This window comes from Prinia subflava, chromosome 6, assembly GCF_021018805.1.
Source record: "Prinia subflava isolate CZ2003 ecotype Zambia chromosome 6, Cam_Psub_1.2, whole genome shotgun sequence".
Taxonomy (NCBI): Eukaryota; Metazoa; Chordata; class Aves; order Passeriformes; family Cisticolidae; genus Prinia; species Prinia subflava.
This window is the reverse complement of record NC_086252.1, coordinates 19,880,417-19,899,806: the sequence shown is the minus strand read 5'-3', so window position 1 is coordinate 19,899,806 and position 19,390 is coordinate 19,880,417. Positions and strand designations below refer to the sequence as shown.

At 37.9% G+C, this 19,390-nt stretch overlaps 1 protein-coding gene across 1 annotated transcript in view; it reads left to right on the top strand.

Moving 5' to 3' along the window:
- Positions 1–16,156: 16,156 nt before the first annotated feature.
- Positions 16,157–19,390, top strand: part of LOC134552170 (collagen alpha-1(XXVIII) chain-like) — a 39,670-nt gene continuing 36,436 nt past the window's right edge. Inside the window, exons 1-4 of the mRNA XM_063400562.1 lie at positions 16,157–16,316; positions 17,084–17,652; positions 18,599–18,619; positions 19,136–19,195. Coding sequence (XP_063256632.1) covers positions 16,157–16,316; positions 17,084–17,652; positions 18,599–18,619; positions 19,136–19,195 — 810 coding nt within the window. The remainder of the gene's footprint in view (positions 16,317–17,083; positions 17,653–18,598; positions 18,620–19,135; positions 19,196–19,390) is intronic.

Below are 19,390 nucleotides of genomic sequence, written 5' to 3'. Positions count from 1 at the left end.
GTATACAGAGATATTTGTAGTACAAATATATTTTTTATGTTAAATTAAATGGGAAAACATGAAGAAAATTATAGCTCAAGATCAGCCACACTAGCAATTCTTAACTGATTGCTAAGGAACAATACCCAAAATATTTGGTTTGAAAATAGCACCTGATTCAGTCAACCTGCAAAACTACTTTGACAAGAAGAGACCAAACTCCTGAATGCATGAGGTCAAAAGGATTACAATAATTAAAAAAACCCAACCTCTCTCCTCCTTGGGGGACTTGTTCACAGGAATGAGATATAGGACAGTTCAGTGAGCACAAACTTTGGTAAGCAGGGTGACTGGCTTGACCAGTCCACCCTTCCCCCTTAATCCACTTTCTGTCAGAGCTGCAGCACAGCTATTCCCCGTCCCTTTTGTCCCCTCAGTCAGCTATTCCTTGTCCCCTCAGTCAGCAGACCCTTTGGGGAGCACTGGGCTGGGCCCACTTCACAGCACAGCCTCACAAACAGACCGTGCAGTGGCAGCCAGCAGTGGGGACACAACACCCTCAAAACAACTGCACTGCTCGTGCCAGCGTCTCAACAGCTTGTACCTTACTAGCCAGGAGGAGAGCATGCCTGGAGAAGCTACATCCACCTAAGCTACCACAAAAAGAGTATATAATGTTATTTTTATAGTCACTTCACAGAATACAAAATTGTTTGCCATCAAAAATGGCGTGATTTGTACTTTGCAAGATAGCTAATTTAATTTGTCCTCCCTTTCAGCATAATTTTTGGATTCAGAAGTTATTATTGTATAATCCAGTTTTAATATTTAAGATTTTTCCTAATTGGGAAACATCTAAAGACCTCAGCACAGTAAAGGCCACCTCCTGTTGCTGTAGTGTTTTGAATACATGGCAATCAGCATTATGAAGGATGAGGTCTCAAAAGCCACATGGAAGTTATTTTCTAGTAAGAAAAGGAACTTCAAGAAATTTCAGATATGCAACACTTGAGTTTCTAGTGTAGCTGCACAGTAGCATAAGCTGAAGAGCATATTCAAGAAACTGAAACACATTCTTGACTCTTTTTGCCTAAATTCTCACTGGAACAATAGTTTGTGAGTTCTAAAAACATGTATGAGAACAGCAAAGCAATATACCCATTGTAACTACCGATGTCTTAAAATGCTTTGGAGGGGTTGTTTATTGTTTTGTTGGTTTTTTTCTTTAAGATAAATAATTGTGCCAAAGTGTCATTGTAAAGCCAGAGCCAGAAGCTATTAAAGGGAAATAGGAAGTCGCATACCACATCCCCCAGTATTAAAACTTCTTCGTTCCTTAGGAGTGACTTTAATTCTTAGCCTTCCAGAAAAACTGAAGCTATGTCACTTTGTGTCAGACATTTTAAGAGATACTAATGAAAATGCCCTTGGTCCCCATAATCCTCTGTGGCTGATTAAGTACAGTAGAAGAAGTTGTTTCATTAATTTGAGAGCCATTAGCTTGAGCCCTCATATTGACCTGAAAGTAATGTTTTATTCATATTGTAGTGTTGTAGTCAAAACTCCAGAAATAATTAAAAGGACAAGCCTCAAACCTTAGACCTTTGATTTATGTAGCTGGATACCCGGTTAATTATTGCATGATGAAAAAAGGGGAGTAGGGAGCCAGAAGTCCTGATATATTCCTATTTCCATGTTCCTGTGAAAAACTGATGGGTAATCAAACACATATCAACAAGTATCTCTTCAATTCCACAAACACTCCAATTATTTCCACAGGTCACAGTTAAAATCTTCCTTGTAAATAAATAAATAAATAAATATTTTTTTTTAAAAGCAGACATTAGGTAAATTCAGGCTCCTTTAGACTTTGGAGGCAAAAGTCCAAAGTTCGGTAGTTTCTGCTAAGATTCATCAGCAGTCAGTGAACAGCTACCCATGGCCATTATTAAAATGAAACACAAGATGCCTGGATCTACTACAGGAATAAAAGTGAGCATTTTTCAATAAAAGATGACAAAAACCTACACCTGACTTTAGAAATTAGGTTTCTAGTTCTCCTAGATAAAGCAGGAACTCACTGTAGTCAGCAATCAGTTCTTCCAGTCAACCTTTCAAACAATCATTCCCCTGAACTTTTATTAGCTGTTGTTTGAGTGGTGTTCAAGGCTGGATACCTTTTGAATGTAATGAAATGATTCAGCCTGAAGAGCAAAGGCACATACATATGAATGGTGAAGTTAAAAAAAAAAAAATTGTTAAAAATCTGTCATCATCCAACAGGCAGATAGTGATATTAAGAAACACTGAAATAAAGACTAGTGAATAGAAAGTCTGATCCATCTTTACCTTTTCCAGCAGAAGTGTACATCTCTCTCTTTATATCCAGCAATCAAAGAAACGTAGTGAAAATTCAGGACAAAAATTTATGCCCTCTGTAATGAACACAGGCATCCCACACTATCCATGAATTATGATTTAGTCATATCTGCTGCTTTATGCACCTCATTGCCAACAGTCACTGTGGATTCCATCTTGCTTGGGCTTTGACAAGTCTCATAAGTGTGTCAATACATTATCTTTAATGAGCTTTTTCATATTTTAAACCAACTGAGATAAGCGAACTTTAATGAAACTTACAGAACACATTCAAAATATGTGAAACTCCTCTCATATTTTACTATCATTCAACTTTTCCACATCACCAGACTACAACTGCTTCAAATACTGAAGCACTGACTACAATCAGCAGAGATTCAAATAATATATAGTGTTAGTGTCAGCAGTCTTCCATTTCTGCCAAAATCTTTTTTATAAAAGAGAACATTAAACCCAAATTTTGTTCTCAGAGCTACAGCTCTGCAACAGTAAAGAATCATTTACTGTTCTCTTAATGGACATCATGGTCTTCCCTTTATTTCTGTTACTATACTTGCACTTATCCCAGTATGCATCATATATTCTTCTACATTCCTCTTTCCTTTTCCTTCATACCCAGTATATTTTGGTCTTCCTAATATTTCATTGCAGGCATTAATCTGCTCCTTTAAAGATTAAGTTACAAGAGACAGCAAAGAGGAATGCAAGCAAAACCAATATAATCAATATATGCAGAAGTCCTTACTACTCCTCTTACAGCAAAACATTTGCTTTTTATGTGAACTGACATACTGATCAAGTTGCAGTAGGAGATACAAGGTCTGATTCACAACTATGAAACTGCTGATTTGAACTAACTTACCACTATAAGAAAATCCAATCCAAACTGAATATAGTTTAAGATCACCAGAGCAAATCTTACTCCAGCACACAACTCGAATATATACCAGAAAGATACGAAGGTACAACACTATAACCTCTGTACTTTCCTACTTCACAGGGAGCCCTGGAAACTATGCATGAGATACAACATTTCACTGACTACTTACTATGCCTGTGATGTTTAAATCCCCATAAACCAGGATTAGGAAGGGACAAAAGGTACTTTAAAGACACCTGTCATTATCTTACGCTCGTCCTGAGTTAAACACAGTGAAAGACTAGGGATTTGTGGGCAGTTTTCCATTTTGTCTTGACCTTTAGGTTTTAACAGTATAAGGTTATATTAGAAGAAAGCTATGGAAAACATCATTCTCTCTGGGATACACTTAAGGGCTACAATAAAAGAATAAAGGATTTTCCATGTCCTGAAATACCAAAGCAAACCATTATTATTTTTGAGATTATGAAACCTGTCACAAATTACCAATTTCCACAGAGACACAATTGCACTCCATGCTCTCAATCATATGCTGCAGGAGGTGCCTTTTTTTTTCCTCCATAGCAAAAGGTAGTTTCTCACAGGTCACATTCCCAAAATGATGCTAAAGAATCTATCATCCCTGCTCATGTTTCACTATTTCTAAATATAGAAGGCATAAGGATATGTCAAATAAAGTTTTTCATTAAAACATACCTCTAGGAGCCTGATCATATTTTTACAGTCTTCCATCCAATTAACTCTTCATTCTAGTTGAACCTTTGTGTGCCACTATCAAATAAGCCTGTAAAGTCATTCTTGTAATTTTTGTTGATGAGGCCTGAATAATAATTGCACTGGAACCCAGTATGTTTCCAGTATTTTTATGTAGTCTAGATATTAATTTAAACTTTGTTTATTATGCATGAACATGCACAGCTTCTAAATACAAACTGTAAATGTTATCTCTCTATTCAGTAAACACAGTAATATATTAACTGATGTTTGCAACATATTTACACAGATTTATGATAAAACCATTCTGCTACCATAGCAATTGATAGCTAGCTAAATTCCATCTATTGTTTTCAAAATTTCAAAAGCTGGTACTACATTTTAAAGAACTATTAGCACTGTCTAGAAACCAGATAAGCATTTGCAGGCTAGGAAAATCCAGCTCACACACTAAGATTTAAATCAGGTATTGAATCACCAACAGATAACTAGGTTCCAAGATACAAGATGATTGGTATGATTTACAGGGATTATGAGAGTCAGAAACCCTTCAGCCCTTCCCTCCTCTTGCTACCTGTCTTCCGTGGCATTCCCCTTCCAGCTACTGAGCAGGGCACAACTATAAGCAGCTCTTAAAATGTGCATTATGGCTACAGAAACCCAGGAACACAGCTACATTTCATGCAGTTTGATTGAAAATATCTTCATTGGGTTCAATTCACTGTGTATTTGTGAAGAACAAGAGCAGGCAAATAAGATGTTGGCTCAGAATACAAGTTCAATTATATCAGTACATTTTATAGAAAAGAGTATAGGACTAATCCAGTGATTTGGTGAGAGGAGTAAGGAAGATGAAAAAAGTGTGGGTGCATCTTCCAGTGTCTCCAACACAATCGACTCTCCCACCTATGGTCAGTCTGAATGTGCTATTTAGCATAGAGACTCTCATACCAGATTCCCTAAAAAAAGTTTTGCCCTTGATTTAAACACCTACAGCAATGAAGCATTTGATAGATTTTTGACACATTGCTGGCAGGCATGCTTGCAGAAGCACAGCATCAGCTGGCAGCAGGTATTAAGCCTTCTGTACAGAAAAGTTCAATATTTTTAGAGACTCCATCACACTGCTCCTCTTGTAACTCATCATTCATTTTAGAATCCAATCACAGAATGAAGAGGCCAAAAATCAATGCAAATATGTATAAGCAATTTGAATACACTAAATATTGGTTTAGTGGGTTTACCCTGGAAGATAATAAAATATTCCCTCTTAGTTTTAATGCCATTTTGAAATTTATGTCTTCATTCTGCTATCTGCCAAACAAAGCAGCGATCGTAACTCCTGTCACTTATTAAACTAAAATAATAAACACCCCTCACCATTAGTGAGGAGGATCAGAGGTAAAGTTTTCCAGGGAGCATTATAATTTACATTTTCAGACTACTTAAGTTTGCAACTTAAGTCAGTTTAAACGAATAATCAGTCTAAATAAACCAAAACTAAACTCAACAATCTGGAAGAAATCACTTAGATTTTGGTTTGCAGCTCTTTTAGTATGTGATTTACACAATTTTCCACAGAGGAAGAATGATAAAAAGGAGTCAACAGAATCTTTTCTATTAGCTCAAATGCAACATAAAAAAAGAGCTCAGTTTCATACACATTTGCCAAATGAGCTCTTTTTTATTTGAATTTGCATTTGTGTTTGCATTTGTACACATATTAGAAGCGGACTCAAATTCTGCAGCTAGAGTCTGCTCTTTTTCTCAGCAAATTTCTTCAGGTGAAAAAGTGGGAGATGGTTGGAAGGAAGCCTGGTTCTTTTAATCTTATCTAAGCAGTCCTGAAAGGAGTTGCAGTTGAAGATAAGGGATGTGAGTCACATGCCTTTTCTTCCTTAGAGTTTGTATTGTGTATGGGGAATGATCCCACTTCTATAACTCCAATTTTATGCTACTACAATTCCAGCACCTTTACGGGAGATGTTCCTGGTATGCACAAATATGAAGAGAACCAGGCATAGTCATAGCATTTAACTGTGGCAGTAAAATTAGGACTCCTATCTACTGCCACTGCAATGCCACGTTAAAAAAAAAAAAAAAAAAAAAAAAAAAAGCCCTGCTTTGCCTTTGAAGTGATCTTTACTTGGGCAGCCCCTGGCTAAAATGGTTTAAGGGGAGGAGGTGAAATTTTTCCTCATCTCTGAGGTGACATTTAACAGACCTGGGAAACAGATATCAGCTGTGATAGTTGACTCAGGAAGGGCTATGCCATGAATGACTTCTAAAACAAATAAAATAGTAATGCATTCAGTACATTTAAAATCTGTTTCTTTGACAAAGGACTTCTTCCTTCTTGACTTTATCTTCTTCAGAGGGCTGAGATGGACCAAATACCTGACACAGCAAAGAAACACAGTACTCAAAGAATGCTACTTCAAAATCCTTGTAAACTGCAAATTCCTCCTGCTTTCATTTGACAAAGTACCTTTGAACTATGCACAGCATGCTTCATAATATACAATGATTAGAACCAGGAGCAAGCATTTACATTTGACGCAACATCACTTTTTTTCCCCTCAAATTATTTTAAAATCCTTCCACTAGAACTGCATATATTTAGAGTGGGGTAAGATACTCAACCCCAGGCTAGAGTTCTCAAGAGGTTCTCAAGCCAAGGAGGCAAAAAGGTCTAAGATCCGCCGTTTTGCACCACAGCACAAAGTAACAGGCAGGCTGTTTGTGTAAGTGGTTCCTGCTTTGTCTAGGTCAGGCTCCATGAGCATGCAGAAAAAAAAAAGGGTACTGCTGTTTGCTAACCTTACTGCATCATCCATCATCTCCCAGTTCCCAGCTACAGCTCAGAACCATCACCCCAGGACTCAGCAACCTCCACAGGTATATGGTAGCTGTCATTATGTAACTCATGGAAGCGAGTTTTGAACCATATTTTGAGCAGTTCTGTCCCATAGCACTCCCAGCGTCTCTAATGTCTACAAACCACTGTGAAATAATGAAAGATGATCCACAAAAAAAAAAAAAAGTCACTAATCTGTAAATTAAAGTGAGTTCACATATCCGTATAAAAAACTGTCTAGAGCAAAAAAAAGTCATGAAGATGCTTCAGGATCCTGCTTACAGACACTAGGTCTTTCAATGTTCTCGTATGCAGCTAGCATGTATTTGAAGTTCTCAGCTCAACATACTGTCTCAAGAATATAAGAAATACAAAACTAAAAAGTTCCTCAACATTAACCAGAAGGAATATTCCTTCCCAGTTATGACACCTTCATCAGCACTTCCCAGTTATGACACCTTCATCAGCACTACTAACTATCCTTGAAAAGTTTTATTAGTGGAAAAAGATTTCCTGAAAATGGGAGCAATAAATGCAGTAAATTAAAAGAAGGAACACACTGTTAGGCTGCCTTTGGATCCAGAAAAAGACAGAAAAAATAAGCTTGTTATTTGCTCACTTTGGAAAGCTTCTTAAATGAATTTCATTTAACTAGAATTATATCTTTACACATTCTTTTGAATTTGATTACTCTTTCCTGAAGGTCTTCATACTCTGAGATGATCCAAAACAGAACCCATTTTAACCGGTAAAACATTACAGAACATTAATAGTCACAAACAGAATGTAACAAAACTAATTTACTACTGTTTCATGCTCTGTAAGTAATGCTTTTATTTCCCTGTCCATCGGGGAAGATATGGTTAACATAAGGAAATGCAATATAGCCTTAGACATGTATTGTGTGTCCAAAATTCAATAAAATATATTTGTGAAGAGAGTGTAGAAATCTACTGTTAAAAAACACACTTTATTTTCCACAGTACAGAAAAACTGAAGATTTTCAAGAGGTTTTCAGAAAGAAGGCTGAAGGTCTGTCACAATACAATAACGCTAAAAAGGTCTAAGTTCTTATGAAAAGGAAAAGTACATGCAGAGGGTAGCAGTACACTGAGCAGCCTAGGTTACCTAACAAACGCTCTCAGTCATTGCAATAGGTGAGGCTATTCATACAAGAGACCTTTTCCATGTCTCCCTTTTTCTCTGCTTCAGGGATACCTCTGGTACCTCACACCACATTACAGGCCATGTAGGAGGATAAATCAGCTATTCCCATCCTGGTATTTCTAATCCATATGTAACGCACAGCACCCAAATAGACCACTCAAAAGAAAGCGAAAACTATAAAAACACTTACCATGTTACGTGTTTTGGTCTCTTTTTGAACCAAAGCGGCCATGGTGACAGCACTGTTACTTCTACATTACATCAATTTCGTAATGTTTTAAAGAAAGCTGTTGGCTGTAGTACTGCTATTAATAGCCTTGCTTTATCAGGCACCTCTCAGCCAACCTCTGCAGTCAGCAATAACCACACAACTTTCAAACGTGAATCAACGCTGACACTCCGTGGACGTGTCTTGTAACTGTTGGGGGTTTTTTTACCTGATTTTTTTAAGATCTGAGATTCTAGTCCAGATCTTAAGACCCTTCTGAAAAACATTTGAAAAAATTCAGTTGTCCAATAACATACATAAGACAAAAATAAATCAGTTGAAAACTCACATTATGTATAAAATTACTTGTTTTCTTAAAAGCCTCTAACAAGTCAGATGTTTTGTAGCACTACACACAAGTATTTAACAAGTTAAGAATCCTGCAAGCTTTAAAAATTTAGAGTCTAATAAACCTTTTTAATCGTTACAGTTAATATATGATAATACCAGAAACAGAGAACAAGGATGTTTTGATGTTAAAGATTTGTGATAGGCAAACTACTTCAGAAATGGACATCTATTTTCTGTATTTCCATGTAATCCTTTTCACATGCATTACAAACTGTAAGTATGGTATTAGATGCAAGTATTAGTGATTATTTAGAAAACTACAGTGCTAATACACACTTCTAGCCATTGAATTTCAATCTAACACCAAGGGAAGTAATTTTTTGTGGAAGTAGAATACACAACACATGTAAAATTACCCCCATACATTTAAAAAAAAATCACTTTCTGTGTTTCTTGCTTCATTTCTGTGTTTCTTGCTTCATTTCTTTTAAAAGCATCAGTACTATCCCAGACGAGTCAATGTTGATTGAGGGAGTATCATTAAATCTAACAGAGAGATAGGTACACAATGCATGTTTGTGAAATACTGCAAAACAGAAAATTTACATTATTCTTCCTCAAAGACATCAGCTATCATGATTTTGTACATGCACGGTTCCTAAAGGAATCAATATTTGTCTTCAGTACAAAAATATGTTATACTGCACTGAATGTGTCATACAGCCTCCTTCCCTCAGCTTCACACTGCAGACTCCTGAGTATTCCCTCACTCCTGCAAGAGTATTTTATGGCAATCTCAGATGCTTAAGCAACTATGTAACTCAACTGCGGTACAAACCAAGTCTGTATTTCAGAAAGCCACAAGCCATTTTGTCCTTCACACTATTTATTGTCTCAACTCCCGCGCGGAGCCGGCGGGGCAAGGCGGCACAGCCGCGCGTCCCGGGCCCGCCTGCTCGCCCCGCCTGGCAGCTCCACCGCAATCCAGCTTCCAAGCGGCGTTTGATCACCCGCGTATTTTAAAGAGCCTTCTTAACCACCTTCTGCCAAAAAGCAAAATTCAGCAGGCTTGGTGCTGCACATATTTAAGTATAAAGATGATTAGACGCTGCCTACTGCCATCAGTTGTGTCTGTGCAATGACATTCATTAATAATTGCATATCTTTAAGCTCTTAACTCACCAACCATACTACAGACTCCCACAGCTCACATGTGCATACACATAAAAACCTTTCTATGGTCTTTGCTACAGGCACAGCAAAAGGAAAGTGCTGTTTAACAACCTAAAATATTAACGGAGTTCCTCTTAACACAACTCCACAAAAATGTCATTTATGTTCTACAAGTTTTCATTTAGAAATCACACAATAGTTGGCATTGGAAGGGACCTTTAAAAGTGCCCTAGTCCAACCCCCTGCAGTGTGCAGGGATACCTTCAACCAGATCAGGTTGTTCAAAGTTCCATCTAACTTCCATTGAATGTTATAGCTACCACTTCTCTGAACAACCTGGTCCACTGTTTTATCATCCTCACTACAAAGAACATCTTCCTTCAATCTCCCCTCTTTGAGTCTAAAACCATTACCCCTTGTCCCATTCCAACAGGCCCTGCTAAAAAGTCTATGCCCATCTTTCTCAAAGGTCCTTTTCAATTCTGAAAGGCCACCATGAGGTCTCCCTTGAGCCTGCTCTTCTCCAGACTGAACAAATTCAACTCTCTCAGCCATTAAACACATGCTTACACACACCTTTTTTAAAACCTCTGAATGAGGTAGAGGTTTATAATTGTGAAGACCTACCCCTGCCTCCACTAGCACAGCATTTCACCACAAGCAAATGCTGCATTAAAGGGCTGATATTTCCCTGAGGGCTCTCCGAGGGCTTTGTGAAGAGCTGTAGATACCCACTGACACTGAGATGCCTACCAGCATTCACGATGACCTGCAGATAATGCCACCAATTCTGTCAGGAGCAGCAGACCAGCTGCATCTCCGGGGCATGGGAACAGAGAATCCCAAACGGGACAGCAGAGCTGGGCTTCTCATCCCATTGCCCACCGCAATGGGAGCAGCCCCTAGCCCAGGTATCAGACACAGAGATGGGACAGGACAGTTTGGGACACCAGCACACCCAGACAGGGCTGTGGCAGAGCCAGTGCCCCACCTGCCCTTGCACCACTCTGGGCAAAGCTGACAGCCTCAGACTGAGCTGAAATGGAGCCCCCAGGTGCCAGGGGTACGGGTGGGGGTGTCAGCTGAGGCTGGTCAGGATCATGAAAGGCTCTGAGAGCTAGTTTACAAGCACAATTACTGCTCAGAGCTCAGAGGCTAATGTGTATTACAAACAGTTTAAAAATAGCTCAAAAGATCAAATCCTAACATTTATGCAAGTTTAGAGCTATATTGACAACAATGGTTGTAAGATAAATGCATGCCTCTTTACCACAGTGTAAATAATCACTTCTCTGAAAGACAAAATCTGTTCCCAGCATGAAAAGGAAAATGCAATTCCACAAAGGATCACTGCTTTAGACCTGTATAGAACATGACGTTTTCTACCAAATCTCTGTCATTTATTGATATGGTGTACTACATACAGAAACATGCTTTAACTAGCTGACTATATTTCCACCAGAGGTATTCTGCTTAAAGTTATTGGAAAATAACTTCACAAAATGTGCCAGGTGAAATTAATGCATCTGCTATTTATTGCACCTTCCTTAAAAATATATGAGCTTCCACTCCTTAAAATGTAATCACTGTATTTTAAAAAGAGTTTTGTATTGCTAATTACAGTTATCAACATGAAAATCAGGCAGGTGGAAGAAAATAATTATGCAAAGTGTACTGTACAACAAGAAGTAAATGGTGTGTAACAGTAAATTCAAAATAATTACCTGTCAAATACATTTTCATTGGCACCAGTGTAGCAACTAAAATTAAATCTTTAAGAAATAATTAATTTTAAAAGTATTTTTTGGTCTAGTTAAATGTTCATGTTTGTACCATCACATGTTAAGCCAAATACTTAGTATGTAGCTGTTATTAGCATGTTTTCATTCTCTTGTTAGGCTAAATGTTTCAAATACTTTTGAAAATAACTTGTTTATGTATAGATAGGCTTACATACTTAGGCTGTAAGATGGAAAATATGTCCTGGTGAGGGAAACTGAAAATGAAAGGAGAATTATCAGAATAAAAGTAGAAATAAACTTTTAAATAAAACAAAACAAAAATAAAAAAAGCCAAACCAAAATAAATAAAACAAAACAAAAACTTTGCTATTGATTGATACTGCATGCAGATTATGAGTATTTACTTACCACCAAAATGCTTAGAGTGAGTTTTTGGCTGTATTTTCTCTAGATAAAACAGGATAAAATAGGAAAGTACTGAAGATAGCCTCCTCCCTTTTATGCCTTCCTAGAGTCTTTTTCTTGCCACACCTGCTGAAAACATTGCAGAAGAGCAGTATTAAAAAAGAGAAGAATGGAGAGCCACATGTATACCAGCTGCAAAGGAAAAGAAATGTTTACTACTCCAGTCTCAAAGAGTCATTAAAATCTGCTGGGAACTATACGAAGAGCATGTCTCTGCCATCCAAGCCTTTGCTTACAGCATTTTCTGTGACAGTGGGTTCAGAGGAAAACAGCTGATTTGCTTTGATCAGCTCTTTCAGACTACATGCTCAAGATTTGTACCAAAAAGCAAAGACAAAATTCTGATTTTGCTGGAATCAATAGTTCTGAAACTGCCTTCGTGTACACCAAGATTTCATTACTGTTTTTATAAGGTCGTGCCATTAGATGATCATTCTCCATATAGAAAAAACAGGTGAAGTTGCAAAAGATAAGTCCATATTTTAAAAAAATGAAATACAGGTTTTTATTTATCTTTCTTGAGATACCATCCTCAGTAAAGTTCGATTTCTTAAAATTTTCTTCTTCAATTACTTCAAGGATTTGAGCTTTTGAACTGTTTTTCTCAAAAACTGCATATGTGATGCAACAAAAGATCTTGCAGATCTTTCTTCAAGATGCCTTTCCCGTAGTTCTAAAATGATAAGGAATTCCCTTTGATTGAGTATAACCTATTTAGAAGTGGTTTTAAATAGCTCTCATGTACTCCTCTATTCTTTGAAAAAAAGTATTAGACCTTATTTCAAAGATCTGAAATACTGAGATCAGACAGCTAAGAACTCGTGGATTTCAAACAGTGATGGAAAAAATCCAGATATCTAAATATGCAGCTACATCTGTGATCTCAGCTTCAGTTGGTGCAATCACAGCATAGCCTTACATTGATGTCAGTCTCTAACTCCTGCAAAGAGAACTGGTCTTAATGTTGGAAGCATATATAAGGTAAGATAGATGGGCCAAACTTAGTCAACTAAGTACAAAAGTCTTTAGTGTCATCTCCCAGAGATGTAAAAGATACTTAAATATGTTTAAATATGAGTGGAATGGAGATGCAATTAATTGTGTGCTGAAGCATCCAATGTCTAGATTCCTCAAGAAAAAATACAACACTTTATTACTCCTTTACAAAAAAAATTTAAATTTCAGCAATAAATTCGTAACAATTAACAACATGAATGTTCCTTAGCATAGGTTTTATGGCATTTATTTTATTTTAAAAATACATAGAGTATAATACCATTGAAATATTAAATAAGCACTTAGTAAAGTTTGTGGTAAATGAGCCAAGAAGTCTTGCTCTTAATTTTTATTTTTATGAGTTATCTCAGATGTATCAGGGCATACATATTTTACATCGTTATCGTTCAGGTTTTGCTAAGCTGTCACTATAAGAATGGTGCAGGTATTAAGAACTTCACAAGTTCAGAAGACTGCAAGTCTAGAAGTGTACTGTATTATGTCACATAGCTGGAATTCTGGACAGAATAATACCATGCAAACATATATAAAAACGTGAAGGCCTCACTAAACTTTTAAAGTTGCACCTGGTTAAGAAAAAAAAGAGAAAAATTTGTCCTGAAGGTAAACATTATTCACCAATAAAAGGAAATAGCCTGAAGTCAGGAACTTGCTGCTAAACATGCAAGCAGAATAGTTAATTAAGAAAATATTTGCCAGCTTTGTTTTGAGGTAGGAATTAGCAGTGAAAATGAAAGAATGACAATATTTTGCTTATGTGAGATACACAATCCCAACCATAAATAACATACTTTTCCTTGCTAAAATTAGGCTTTTTTCTAATAAGATTTAGGGGCTATGGGAGATTTATTATACCTATTTCAGTAGAACACCATATCATTTGTGTTCCTAAATGGGAAGACATTGTCTTTTCATGCCTTGCCTTAATCAAAATCTGACTATGAAGTCTAAGCACAGAAAAATCAAAGTGGCTGGAGGGAAATAATCAATTCTTTCCAGCCCTGAAGGAAGATTCTTTCTTAGCTGTAATTGTGATACAAATAGCTGTAGCTGAGTTAGTTTCAGCTTAGGCAAGGATAAGCAGCCATACAATATGTATACAATTTGCATTCAGCCATCCTAGTTCACCAATTCTGGACTAACTACAGGCAAATACAGAAAACAGGGTTAGAACCATAGCAAACGGCTTCAGCATCCAGCTGCACTGTCCTACCAGCCTCTCTCATGTATCTAAACTGGAGCTAAAGCTGCATTTTTTCCCCACAGTCTCCTCAGCTGCCTTGGCTGTGCCTGTGATAAGTGGGCTGAGCTGGTGGACACTGAAGATGGAAAAGAGAACAGCAGTTAGCACTGAGTCCTCCTCTTTGTGTGCCTGTTGGTGGAAAATGATGAGTCCACAGTAAAAGAAAAAAGGTATTTCTGTGAAAATAACTGCTTGTTTAGTATGTTAATTTGGAATGCAAAGTTTTCTGAGAATCTTTGAAGAACAGGTGAGAAGCTGCAATTATTGATAAAAGAGATAACCTTCAGGATCCTTAGCCACTCAGCTTAGATTTTGAAGGGTCCATACTACATGTCAGTCATTGTTCTCTATTACAGTCTTTAAAAGGAGATGTGTGACAGACAAATCAGCAGAAATTGAAACTGGCTTTCAGACCTGCCTCCCTTTTTGACCACCTCATGCTGGACAGTTTCACCAGGAACTGACATTTCAGTTGGTCGAATTCATGGGACAATAAATATCTTTTTAGTTCAGTAGTTAAACAGTAATCCCTCCTTATGAGGAGACTAAGACAATGTTGACAACATGATGCTCATTACGAGAAGCTGCCTAGTCAAGCATGAGAGATGTGCAAAAGTATGAGGGTAAAGTGAGTGTAGTAGTGATGGGAGAAGAGAGTGAACACAATTGGGCTGGTGTGTAGGGAAGTGTGTTAGGGTAAGAACAGCTCTCTTCCATTCATGTCCAACTTATGGCTGAGGATTGTCGTGTGTAAACGGCTTTGGGGGCTAAACCTAGAATGCATATGCGTGGCCTCGGGGGGAAGGAGAGGAGCGGGTGGGTGCGGAGGAGGGGGAGCCAGGATTGCTGTTCTTTGCCTTTCTCCTTTCTGCTGGCCCCTCCTGACACACGACACCGATTCTCACAGGAGCTTGCCGCCCGGCTTCTCCCTCCTTTCCTCAGAGCACCCATCACGGGGAGGGCGACGCAGCTGCCCGCGAGCCCCGAGCAGCATCCTGCGTCTCTGCACAGCCTGTTCCTTAACAGCATTGAGGTAAGGACCCCCTGCCCTCTTGCATCCGTGGGCACAGGAATTCCCACCCTAAACCATCAGAAGCTAAGAAACCCTGCAGACAAGGCTGTGTTAGCGGACTTTGTGAGTCGGATGACTCATGCTCAGTCCTGGGAGGTACATTATTACCACCGAACTGCCCTTTTGGTATGCACTGCAGCTACCTGGGGAGAGTTTGCAGAGAGACGGCGATGAAACCGAAGTGAAGCAGAAATGATTTATCAGACCCTGAGCAGCCTGTGAACTGCCCTGGGTGTGCTTGTGAGGCCGGGACAAACAGTTAAAATCCCTTCAGAAGGAAAAAGTCCTGTCAGTAGGTCGCTGTTGAGCCTAAGCTCAGCACTCCGGGCCCACGTCCCCAGCATTGCACAGCAGGTACATTCATGCCCTGACGGCACCCTCAGGCCGTGACCGCTCCTCCAGAGGACTGCCGAGGCCAGGGGACCGGGACAGCAGGGACAAATGTGCACCGCTGTCAATTCTTAAGAGAACAGGGAAAAACTGAGGTTTGCCTCAGTATCTCCTTCTCTCCACATCAGCTCTGGGAAAAGCAGTTTTAGAAAAAAACACCTCTGTGAATTACACTTGGAGTTCACGGGTACAGCCATGGCTAAGCTATCAGAGAACCACTGGTCATACAGATGCTACCAGGCAGTAAGAGACAACTGAAGTGTCTTTGTAAAAGTCTATCTCCGTTTGTCACGTGCTGGAATGATATGCACTATGTTTGAAAATCATTCCAGTATGTCCCTGTTTATTATTTGTGTTTTTGAAAAGATTTTACCCAAAGAAAGAAAAATCAGCTTGTGTTTAGGGATGATAGTTTAAAATACAAGACTGCTAAGCAACCTGTTGAAGCAAAATTGAATAATGTTTTGTTGTCCTTGTATTGCTGTGCTTCTGTATTTGTGTTGTTTAGGAAACAAACAAATGATGTTCCTCAGATTCTGGTGGCTTTTGTGGATACTTGAACATCATGAGTTTTTAGCAGAAAATCTCAGGGAAGAGAAGATATATGGATTAAGAAGATCAAAACCTAAACACATCCTGTCAAATATTGTAGAAAAATATCCCAGACCAAGTGATCAAGGTGAATATTGTAATTTTAAAACAGCTGTGATTTATTTTTGAACATTGGGATTTATTTGGATTCTGGACTATATGGTTAACTTGCCTTCTAAGACACTTATAATCAGCCAGGTTTGCCTCATCCTACATTTGCACATGCCTTATTTTCGCACTTCAATCTGTTTACTCCCATCTTTTCCCTCCCTTTTTGTGTATTTCAGAAAAGGAGATAGGATATGTATTTTGTTATGATGTGGCTGAGAGCCTATTACTGTCACAAGAATAATAGGCCATATAACTCTATTTTTATAGAGTGATGTCACCAGTAGTTCAGAAAAGTAATACTCTACAGATCCTGCTTTTGGAAATTTTTGTCACTGGACATGAGTGTTAGTGCTAGGGACAAAATCCAGCTCTATCGAATCACATTCCAGTGTCTTGTTCAGTAAGCCTCATTTTCTTGTACATGGCTTCCACCAATGCTGGTAGGATAGAGAGTGAAATATCAGGAAGATGACAGAATGAAATTTAAAAAACACTACAACATTTCTTATTTCATACTACATGACATCAACACACCTTCAGTTTTCTGTTGCCTGGGGCATATGTTCCAGAGCAAATTCCTCAGCCTCCATTCAGCTTTATCTTAATGAAGGGCTCACACTTGTGAACACGTCATCAAAAGTTTCCATAATTCCAGTCCCACTCTTGAATCCTAAAATAGATGTAAGGGTAGAATGAGATTTAGTATGAAGCCACTCCACTCACCTGCATACCTATTTATTCTAGATGAAGATTGTATTCTGGAAATCGCATTTTTACTGGACAGCTCCGAAAGCGCTAAGGACTATAGTCATGAACAACAGAAAAAATTTGTACTGCAAACAGTAGACAGAATGAAAAGTCTGCAGCTTAGTTCTGGACGTACCCTTCGCTGGAGGATGGCCTTACTTCAGTACAGCAGCACTGTTTCCATAGAACAAACTTTCCATGACTGGAAAGGTCCTGACGCATTCAAATCCCACATTGCTCCCATCACCCACATAGGTCATGGCACCTACACAACCTATGCTATAACTAATCTTACCCAACTCTACATGACTGAAGGGACTTCAGGTAGTGTAAAAGTAGCCGTGCTTTTCACTGATGGAGTGGATCACCCAAGAAACCCAGATATTTTTGCAGCTACAGCTGACGCTAAACACCAAGGAATTGTGTTTTTCACAATGGGAATGACCAGAGTGGCTGAGGAGGTTAACAATGCTGCCAAGCTCCGGCTCCTGGCCAGTGTCCCAGCATCCAGGTTTGTTTTCAACCTCCAGGAGAAAGAAACTGTGGACAAGGTTCTCAAAGAAATGGTATGTATGAGAAAGAATTTGAAATAGTGTTAGGAACATATGTAAATCTTGTCTTATTGCCAATATTTGGAAAATACATATTTCTTCAACATACCATTGAAGAAACTTGTACATTTTACAGGTTAAAATGGCCCAATTCCTGTGTCACAGTAACCACCTCTCAAGTAACAAAACACACTTTATTTTACGTCTTCTAAACAGGCAGGCACCCTCAGGTGCCTTCTTTCAATAACATGGCTGCTGTTTGTATTGTTTAAATACTGGCTTTGTCATAATTATACATGCATACATGAGAATTTTAGAGATCTATATTGCATTGCTGCCCATCAACACATTTATGTCCTCTCAAGAGACTGCATTAGTTGTGAAAAGTGGGAGGAATGCATTGTATGTGGGTGTCTTAGCTCTACAGACCTTCTAAAAATGACAGCTAAATCAATTATGATAATTTTATGTGATCATTGTCAAAGTCAATTCTTTTCTAGGGTGTTCTTCCTGTTCTCATTTTGTGTGTGCTTAACAGTATGAATAGGAGAGCTTCTGATTTTCCAAGTGTAGAACAACTTTCCTTCACTCCTACTAAAGAGCTGCTGCTATTCAGCAGTTTGTAAACAATGCAGTTTGTGGGTGCATTGTTCCCATGTATCTACCTAACCTGTTTACCGCTGTAATTTTAGCAAATTATGGCTGGATAAGGAGAGTCAGTGATTTCAGTCAACAATCTATAATAAGAACTGAAAATATTGAAATTATTTTTTAGAATGGAGAGATTGCTAGAATGCTTCACAGAAAGTAAAGTTTAATTAATGTTAGTCAATATATTAATTGTATAATTTAATTAGCTAGTTGTTGAATCTATTTATTTTCACATATTGCAGTGTCTTTTCTGTAGAGTTTGATTAAGACTTTAAGTTCTAATGCTGTTTTCAATATCTGTCTTTTACAGAAAGACCTGTCCGAGGAAGAGGTAAATATTTTAAGTTGTTTTTTTTTCCTGTGTAGACCTACTCCTTAATATAGATATTTAGAATTATATAGAAACATAATTCAGGAAAACTGATAACTCAAGAAGTTAATTAAATGCTGAGTCTAATGGGATTGTCTTCAAGTTAAACACATTTTTGAATTTGCAGGACAGAGCTTTAATTTGCTATCCTAAGGTAATTTACTAATGTATTTAATAATTAGTAATTTATTAATTACTAACTACTAATGTAATTAGCTATCCTAAAGAATTTTCAAAGAAAAATAAACAATGTGTGCATATTCACACTAGGAAGAATTTGCTGATACATCTTGAAGTCCTCTAAGACTGAGAAAGAGAAAATAATAATAATAAATATAATAATAAATATAACAATAACAATATAATTTCTGGTCATTACAGGTGTATTTAAACTACCCATACAGTAACTTAAAGGAAATGTCTGTGTGTTTTCTATCTCCATTAAAATGCGCTGATTTGTACCATTTTCATTCAAAGTGTCCCCAGGTTGACACATGTAACTGTGAGAAGGGGGAAAGAGGCCTTCCTGGTCCTGCTGTAAGTAGCTGTCATTTCTCAAATAACTGATATACAGTATAAATTAAAATGCAATTCATTGTTGAAAATTTTAAATGAAATTATTTGAACCCAGATCCTGAGACAACAAAATTTCAAGGGTCAATATATACTCCTCCATAGTTACATTGCATGAAGATGTCACACCAGCAGCAAGTGCACAGAGACCCGAGAATG